Below are 9,415 nucleotides of genomic sequence, written 5' to 3'. Positions count from 1 at the left end.
TTTGAAGTATCGCAAAGTGTTCTTGTAAGCCGAGCTCTAACCTCGCAACCGAGAGACCGAGGAAAAATTCCAATGTTTTTTCTTTAAAAAAAGCAAGTGAGCCTGATCAGCTCATCTCTCACAATTCATAAGACCTCTTTGGCGGGCTAGGACTTGCAAACCTAGAATCGTGTCCAAACGTTTTTGCTATAAAAAAAATCATATGCCAGAGCATGTACATGGTTGTGTTCGGTTACACTAATTGAACAAAATATTTCCGTCAAACGGAATAATCCTCATGGACTCAACAAAACAATTCTTAAAAAAAAAACAAAAAAGCGTTCCTACACCTCTGGAGAACCCTCATGTGGCCGAGAACCTTCACCTACCTCGAATTGAGATGGGGAATCTCCAAATACCAAAGAAAATTGTTTCAGATCGAGAGTAGGACGGGAAGCCGAGGATAACTCGGACTCAACCATAGCGAGTTCGGCAGCAACTTCGCTCCTCTCGTTCTCGAACAAAACTCTCCCAGCCTCTAGTTCCTTAATCAGGTCTAGATTGCTCTTCAGTTCGGCTCGATCTGTTAGAAGTTTAGTCCAGACCTCTTTGTCCTTGATGAACTTCGTAACAGATTGAATAAGTTGCCTACCGAATCCCCTCATCGCTTTTCGAGCATTATGTTCGGCTTCAGCGATATCGCAAGCCCTGTTCCTAGTTAAAAGCTCGATCTCTTGATTTGCTTCTTCGAACAAAGCCGTATTCTCCTCTAACTCAGCCTCCAAGTGAAGAGCATTAGACCTCGCAGAATCTCTTTCAGCATTCGCAATTCTGATGTGTTGCTCGTTAGCTGCTAGAGTTTTCTTCATATTTTCAAAAGATGACTCGAGTGATTTTTCCCGCTCAAATCGCTCGGATTGGTTAGCTAATCTGAGATCATCAACCTCCTTCTTAGCCTTTGCGGTCTCTCTCTTTGCTTGATGAAGAAGGTTCTCATAATGGAAGATCATTCCATTAGTCTCCATAAACGCCTTCGGAGTAAAAAAAAAACGTGTCGTTTAGACAAGAAGCTTTTACCTAAGGAAGGGAGATTGTCATAATCTAAAAGATCCGAACCTAGGATAGGTAGCAAGCTCGATTGGCGAACATCTGACGGATTTCCGGCCTCTAAACCGAAAAAGGAGGAAGGGACGCCCCTTCCCTGGTTTGGAAACTTCAGAAGATATCTCCAATCTCTTCTCCGCCTGCGAAGCAAAGGAGAATAGCAGATTAATAAAATAGATGCAATATGTGGAAAGTTTTGCTAATGCTCGCTTTCTAAATAAAAACTTACTTGAAATCAAAGCGGGTAAAGGATTTTGAGTCCTAACACTCAGTCCTTGAGATAGGGGAACCTCCGATCTCGGCTCATCTATTTCCTCTGAAATTACTCTGTCTCCCGGAAGAAGGAGCTCGGAGTTTAAAGGTTCTGAAGAGGGAGAAACAGAACGTAGAAGGCTAGAGACTCGTGGGAGAGAACTTAATCTCACGGTTTTAAGTCTCTCGTTTGATAGATTATCAGAATCTGGAGCCTTCTTCTTTGTACAAGGAGAGGAGGTTATTTCTCCCTCACACCCTGGCTCGGAAGGGCAAATTGCGGTGGCAACTGGAGGGTTGTTAAGGATCTCAGCTCCATGAGTATCCACCGCGGCTGACAGGGCTGCTTCTAATGAACCGTCATCAACCAAGAGGGTCTTCCTGTGGAAGTTACCAATCCTGGAGATTGCAGCTATCCATTTCTTTCTCCCGATTTTGGATAGCTGATCCTTAAGAGCCTTGATTTCAGCCTGCATCTTTCTTTTATCTCGAGCATTCAGGCTCGAGACGTCTTTCTCCTCGGGAGGAGGATCGAGGGGGTGAGTCTGACCGTCTTTAATGGCGAGCCCCGTTTTATGAATGCGTTGAAGGGTGAAGGAATTCCAATTTGTTTCACCCTCGGAAACGATTCAAAAGAAGGACAAGAAGTCAACGGTTGGGCGGGGGATCGTCTGGTTCCCTGAAACAATGTATTGGGTTAAGAATTAAGAATTCTATCTCTTTTACTTAATATAGTGGAAAGTAGTAAAGGTTGAATTTTTAACCAAGTTTAGCCGACCAATTGGCGAGAAGAAGACCGGAAAGACCTTGAACGGAATGGGGATTGATTCGGAAAAAGAACCAGTATTTCCTCTAAGGCCTATCATTCGAGGGCATTCCGTCGATCAGGTTACGGTCAAGGATAGGGTTTATAGAAAAAATACCCGCTGCTGCGGATTCACGGGCTCGAAATAGCCCTAAGAGTTCGCTGGTGTAGAGGGAAAACCCTGCTTTTGCCAAAACAGTCAGGGTACTCAGAACGTATCGAAGAAAGTTGGGAGCCATTTGGGGAAAGGCAATGCTTAGGTGGATGAGGTAAAAAAGAAGAACTTCCGGTACGGGAAAAAACAAACCACAACCTTTGAAATAGACTTCATACGCACAACAGTAACCCTCTCGCACCACTTTCGAAGACTCGTTGGGTCTAGGAAGAGAGAATTCAATTTCCTGGGGGATGTTACAAAGGCGGCGAAGAGCGCCAAGGGAAGCGGAGGTCGACTGAGACCTGAAATGCGGACCAAATTTGTCTCCCCTTTGGGTGAAGACTTCATCCCCTCTGGGAACAGGGATTCTTTGACTGTCATCTTCGTTTTCCGAAACATAGACGGCTGGGAAGATATCTTTACTAAGAGGTTTCTCTTTTTCTAGTTTGGTAAAAGCTTTAGGGGTAAATGTACGCTACTGTAAAAGCCATCGTTCCATTTAACCTTATTTAGCGGAAAACCGCCTCGAGAATATTGGGAAGTGGGACAGTTCTCCCCGCAGTATTAATATAAAACTAAAAAAGTAATGATGACGGTTGCAGGGATATCAAATCATCTGATTATCTGAGATCGGCGTAATAGCGTAAAACATGGAATAATTCCGGAATGCTAAAAATCTCGAGTCATTAATTACTGTTTACTTAAGTCTTCCAAGCCGAGCATTCAGCTCGCAAGACATGGGGGGCTAAATGTTGGGGTCGGATCCCACACATCTTCGGTAGGATCCACTTGGATCTGTCCACGTCATTATTACATAATAATCCTCTTGGATTTCTAGATGTTTCGTTGCCGGGATCGAGCTCGACCTGTCGGAAGTTCGATTCAGTTTATTAAAGAGCTCGATCTTTACCATTACGGAGTTCGCTCTTATTCAACATACAGTTCGCATAAAGGAAGGCCGAAGCAAGGAGAATATTGTTCGAAGTTCGCGGCATCGTCAAGACGCAGGAGTTCGGAGTCAACAAGAAAGAGTTCAGGATCCACGCGAAGCCCAAGATAGTTCAAATTCAAACCGTTTCGGTCAAATTGTAACCTACATGATTAATGCGGATCAATGCGATTATGAGCAGTAAATGACCGCATTGATCATGTTTTCTCTATAAAAACAACCTCAAACGCATGTGTTTTGGGAAAGAACAACTTTTTACCTCTTACGATCAAGCAATACAACATACTCTTTCTCTTACAATTTTGCAAGGCTTTTTATTATTTTACTCTTGCCAAGCTCTTTCGCTTTATTTAGTTTCTTGGTTACTTTCCTTTTCAAATTCTTATTTTCATTTGTTGATTTTAGAGTTTTTTTCCACAAAAATACTTAAAAACAATCGAGTGTGAATCCTACATCCACATTTATTACTTATTATTAATGAAATAACAAAAAGAATTTCACTAGAATTAAAGTTTATAGTTTAATATAGGAATTTATCTATAAAAAAAAAACTTTTACTTTTTTTTTTAGGGAAATTGTTAAAAGTACCCCTTTTGGTGTGCTCTTTTTCAAAAATACCCCTTTTAGATGTTTATTTTCAAAAATGCCCCTTTGTAAATCTGAAATTTTTATAAAGTTTTATTAGGTTTATAAGGTACTTATGGATTGTAACTACTATTTGAAGACTCGATCCAAGTATTTATAAGGTTTTATAAGGTGTTTTTAAAGGTTTTATAAGTTATTTTGAAGGATTTTTAAGGTTTTTAAAGGTATTTAAAATGCATTTATAAGGTATTTATAAAGTATTTATAAGATTTTAGATACATAGAAATGTAGTTTGTGTATGTTTTAATAATATGACATACATATTTGCGTAAATCTTATATTTTTAAGAGCATTTTTTATATGGTTTTAAAAATAGAGTATTTTTGAAAAGTAGCATTGAAAAAGTGGTATTTTTGCAAAAGTCTATTTTTTAATATAAAAAAATATTCTTTTATTTATGTGTATATTTTTCCGATATGTTAAGAGCTTTTCTATGTTTGCTTTTAAATATATTTCAAATTTAGATTTTACACGTGACATATATTTGTAGATAATTACTTGATATATGTTGTGATCACGTAAGATGAAAACATTAAAAACCCAACTTTATATAATAAAGATTATTTGTTAAATTATGAGAGGAATTCCTAAATAGAGAGAAATGCAATAAAAAGGATTATGGAATATAGAATAATAATAAAAAAAATAGTCTAAAAGAGTGTTCGAGAACGACTCTTTTCCAGGGAACATATGCGGTTATGCCACATCAATTGATCGGACTTTACCTTTACTAAAATATATATAAAGTACTAAGTTTTAAGTGTTGGGAAGGATTTTAACCTTTGCTTTATTACTTTTATAAATAATTAATTAATTGTAAATTTGTTTGTCCGACAAGGCGACAAGAATGTAATTTATAAAGTAGAAAATCTGTTATATAATTAATATCATAATAAAAAATTTATAACGATAAGTCAACAATGCAAATTTAAACTAATTGATGATTTTGAAAAACTAAATTCTATTACGAATTGAATTTTGATGATAAAATTTTATATTTGTATGTGCCAAGATTTTAAATAACTGTAAAGATGTTGTAATTTAATAATTACAATTCTCCTAAGTATCACTCTACAACAAAAAGGCATCTTTTCCTAATTACCAAAAAAAAAAAAAACGGCATCTTTAAAAAAAGGCATTTTGGTTTGTCGAAAAGATATATATATATATATATATATATGCTCCAAACCTCCAATACAAAAGCAAACAAAGGCCACTATATTATAGGAGAGGAGTTTGAACCCAAAAAAAAAAAAGAGAGACAAAGAGGAAGATGGGTTGGTTTATTAAGGAAAGAAGAGGAGGTTCATGGAAGCGAGGATGGTTAGAGGAAACACTACTAACAACATCAGCACCTCCTCTTACACTACTAGCTCTCTTAGCCATCATATCTTTACTCCTATTCCTCTCTTCATACCCGCGTTACAAATACGAGGTTGAGAAAACCGCGGCTAATCTCAAGCTCTTCATGCTATTCCTCCCAATTCTCTTTGTATTCCTCCTCCTTTCTCTAAACTTCGTCCATCGACTTCTCTTTAAATCCTCTTACTCCGTTAGAGCAAACCAGGCTAAGTCCCTTTTTGGAGAAGGAAACTTTCCGTGGGGAGTTTTGCTTATGCTAATACTTCTACTTCTTTTGGTTTCTAAACAATCTTACTTTCACTCCTTATGGTACCCTACCTTATGAGTTATGATCTTCCAATAATTCATGTCTAGTCTTCAAATGTAATCTTTAGATTGATCATTGCTTCTTGTAATCCATAATTCCACACATGTTAAAAGACATTTTGAGTATAATTATAAGAAAAATCTGATATATATATATATATATATATATATATATATATAGTGTTCGAAAATACGGTCTGTACGGCCGTATATACGGCGTATATACGCTGTACGGTGGGAAGCCGTACTGTATTATAGCTATACAGTTGTTTAATACGGTCCGCATATATGGCGATTATACGGCATATATACGGTGAAATCCGCATATACGACGTTTTTTTTTTAAATACTCAAAACAAAAACTATGTCATTTTATTAATGTTTGGAAAAATGATTTAACAAAATTTTTAGTTTGGCTCTCAAAAAATTAATCATAATAATTAACTATAAAATAACTTAATTATCATTCTTTTCCACTATTTTTATGCTTATTAGTTATTTAAAATTTTAAAAATATTTTGTAAAATTGAAAATTTGATTTTTTTTGTATTCATGTATAGTATCATCATGATACTATATTTATGTTTTATTTTTATTATATATATTTATATTTATTTAATAAAAAATATCTACCGTATAGTCCCGCATAAACGGTCGTATATACGTCTATACGCTATACGGTGCTCCACCGTACACCTAGCATATAACGTATTTTAGAACACTATATATATATATATATATATATATATTACAACAAAACGTCTGCACATACATGGCTAATTTACGACAAATTTACAACAAAATTTGGTAATTACTTACTTATTTATTTTATAAATATAATGTAAACAATTTTCTCCTGCAATTTTGTGTCCTACACAGAAAGTTTCATTGATTTGAACTTACTAAAATTAAAACAAAATAGTGGCAAATTTACTATAAAGTTACGACATAATTGTAGTACCAACTTTTTTGTTTTGTCTAATTAGACTGAATATCATTTACTACTTTACAACGGTTTTCAAATATAAATCTATACCATCATTTTTGTCTTGTTTAAACAAGAAATCAGTATTAGTCAGCTAATCTATATAAATTCACTTAACGTCCCTACAATCTATATAAATTTGTATTGAAATTCGTTTTATCCATAAAATAATTGAAAACAATTTTTTTTTCTCATTAAAATAACAAATAATCATATACATCTTTTTGAACAATGTATGAAGACGTGTGATCAGCCTTCGACCAAAAACTTTTAAAATTGACTAGGTCGAATTTCAATACAAATTTATATAGATTGTAGGGACGTTAAATGAATTTATATAGATTAGCTGACTAATACTGATTTGTTGTTTCCAGTATATGTGTTCCCATAACTTTCTCTCAATTTTAGATGTGGAACAAAACAAAAATGATGTTATAGATTTGTATTGAAAAATTCAAGTTTAATGTCTAAAGATTTTTAGGCTTTGTTAAATAACCAGATTAAAATGAAATTGGTTGGGTTGTGCTAGATCCGACACCAGCAACCAATGTTAATCAAATTAACATAATTTTTAAGTGACTAGGTCGAAACCCGCGCTACGTTGCGGGTATTCTTTTAAAAAGTTTTTTTATTATTTAATGTAAATATGATTTGTAATAGTTAAACCATATTGTTTGAAATCACAACTAAATCAAACATAGTGTATGTATTAACATGAATTATCATTTAAAGATGTGGGTCATAAACTTACTTATCAGAAATTAAATAGCGTATATTTTTAGTGAGATAGTTCTCTTTTGATGCAAAGTAAAAATGTACTAATGAAGAAAGATAAAGATTGCAAATTTTGTAATTAAATTGACAGAGAGAACTCTAACAAAGTCATTTAAATACCTAAAACAAACACTTTCTTACTATTGGATGTTACTTTATTATTTTCATTACTACCAAAGTGAAAATGTTTCAAGCATTGCTAGAAGTTATTTTTTTTAGTTTAGGACAAATTATATCAATTATGTTGCAATTGTCCTAGTCAAAGTCGAGTAGACGATCATAAATTCTTGTTTACCTCCCAACATTTTTTTTTTGTTTACCTTTCAAGAAGTAAGAGATTATAATATACGATCGTAGTCTAAAATTCACCAAGAATACTTGTGTACCCTGAAAATTTTACACAATTATGATTCAGTGCCTTACGAACTGGTTGAATCTATACCTTTCCATGATATTTCGAACTTGGATGGCATCTTCTGGGCTCAAAAGCCAAACCAAATGATCATAATCACTTCTTAGTAGCTCATTTGCCTCTAGTACCAGAACTCGCAGCTGCAGCTTGAGCAGCCTTCTTTGATGTCTTCTTTGCAATGCTTTTTCATCTCTGAATCATTCCACACAACAATACATATCCAGTCATCGTTATATGAGAATAGATATTCTGACAAGAGATGACTTTCATGAAACTTATTGAATAAAGTTTTGAACACAAGTTGGAATTAGTTTGCTATAGCACGAGTGCACGACATCTAAGATGTAATTGCCCTTTTTAATCTGCATATGTAACTAAACTATCACATTGTAATATGCATATGTAACTTCTGATTTTAGGGTTAAGTAACAAAACCAAAACACAAAGCACTCGGATTTTATTCATTTCACTTTCTGGGTTTTAATCAGTTGTGCTCATTTCTCCTTATGTCGTCTGAATTCCGGTCTTAAATCGTCCGAAAGTTCTTATTTCTCTGTTTGCATCTACTCAATTTATCTGTCTCAGAAACTTCTTCTTCTTGGGTTTTGTGATGAATCTAGGAACAATCAGTTTGAAAATAATTGACTTAAATTAGTGAATCAGGGAGAGAGATCCAAAAATCAAAGAAAGAAGAGATGAGAAAGAGAGTGAAAAGAGGACAACGTTGATGAGAGAAAGTGACTCGGAAAAAAAAAAAAAAGACACTACAGATTTACAAATAAGTAACTAACCTTCAGGATGGTAGAGAAGTGATTGTTGCGGTACAAGATACAAAGTTTTTCTTCTTTATTGTCATCTTCCAAGGCACAGAGCTTGGAGGAAATGATAATCAAAAATTATAAAAATAAAACCAGTGTAGCTAACCACAGAAAATCTCCATAGCCTTATCCTTTCACCGAAACAAAAAAGATGAAACAGTGAGAACAAAGTCTAGTTATTTGAATATATTGTAGCTTGCAAGCTTCTAAGTAATATTCGAGACAATGTACCATAAACTCACAAGAATGTGTATGAACGCCACAACAAGTAAAGACCAAGATCCTCAATCAGAGATAAACACATCCCACAAACCAGTTGAATCATATGATCCAAGAACTAAAGACAGAGACGAAGCAAATCACTTGGAAAAGAATATCTATGAAGCAAGATTTTGAAGTTATCACAAATAATGAAAATAAGCCTCTCAGGGAAAAGGCATACCTGACCAATCCAAGAACTCAGGAGCTGCATTGCATCATTCCAATCCATATCTGCAGTTCAAAAACACTATGATCCTATACATGATACTAAAATCAGACAATACATGATCCAAATTCAAGTCTTGAGTTTAATTTACAAGAGTCCAGATGACGAACAAGGTCACCAAAAATTTGGAAGTTAAATGACTTAGAAAAATAAAATCAACAAATATATAGTATGGATACAAACGTCTGCTATTAGGGCTTTGATGTTTCTAGGCTACCTAGTACCTACAATTATTATGTATTTAGTTAAACAAAAGGTGGAAGAGTGCTGGAATGCAGCAAAGTTATTATCTAGCAATCAAGAACCCACATATGCACAGCCTTAATGCTCATGAGAGTGACTTACCTAAGGATAACAATGCCAGTAAGAAAATGTGGGGT

General features: G+C 34.6%; 1 protein-coding gene and 1 long non-coding RNA gene across 3 annotated transcripts; one reads left to right on the top strand and one right to left on the bottom strand.

Moving 5' to 3' along the window:
- The first annotated feature begins 5,105 nt into the window (after positions 1-5,105).
- LOC9299892 lies at positions 5,106-5,697 on the top strand. Its single transcript, XM_002865520.2, has one exon. It carries the CDS (start codon positions 5,165-5,167, stop codon positions 5,576-5,578), a length of 414 nt encoding a protein of 137 aa, XP_002865566.1. The 5' UTR covers positions 5,106-5,164; the 3' UTR covers positions 5,579-5,697.
- Positions 5,698-7,633: 1,936 nt separating this feature from the next.
- Positions 7,634-8,977, bottom strand: LOC9301640. 2 transcript variants are annotated; one of them, XR_002329965.1, is made up of 2 exons: positions 8,522-8,977; positions 7,634-7,922 (listed from the first exon to the last, which is right to left on the bottom strand). It is a non-coding gene; the product is annotated as an uncharacterized LOC9301640 (long non-coding RNA). The 2 variants fall into 2 exon arrangements; XR_002329964.1 differs by lacking the exon at positions 7,634-7,922 and adding an exon at positions 8,069-8,346.
- Between the last annotated feature and the right edge of the window lie 438 nt (positions 8,978-9,415).

The sequence above is a fragment of the Arabidopsis lyrata genome (assembly GCF_000004255.2).
Source record: "Arabidopsis lyrata subsp. lyrata unplaced genomic scaffold ARALYscaffold_8, whole genome shotgun sequence".
In the NCBI taxonomy this organism is placed as follows: Eukaryota; Viridiplantae; Streptophyta; class Magnoliopsida; order Brassicales; family Brassicaceae; genus Arabidopsis; species Arabidopsis lyrata.
This window is presented reverse-complemented; position numbering and strand designations above follow the sequence as displayed.

Bases quoted from the DNA above. Each gene is read 5' to 3' on its own strand.
- LOC9299892 (XM_002865520.2), top strand. From the start codon at position 5,165: ATGGGTTGGTTTATTAAGGAAAGAAGAGGAGGTTCATGGAAGCGAGGA.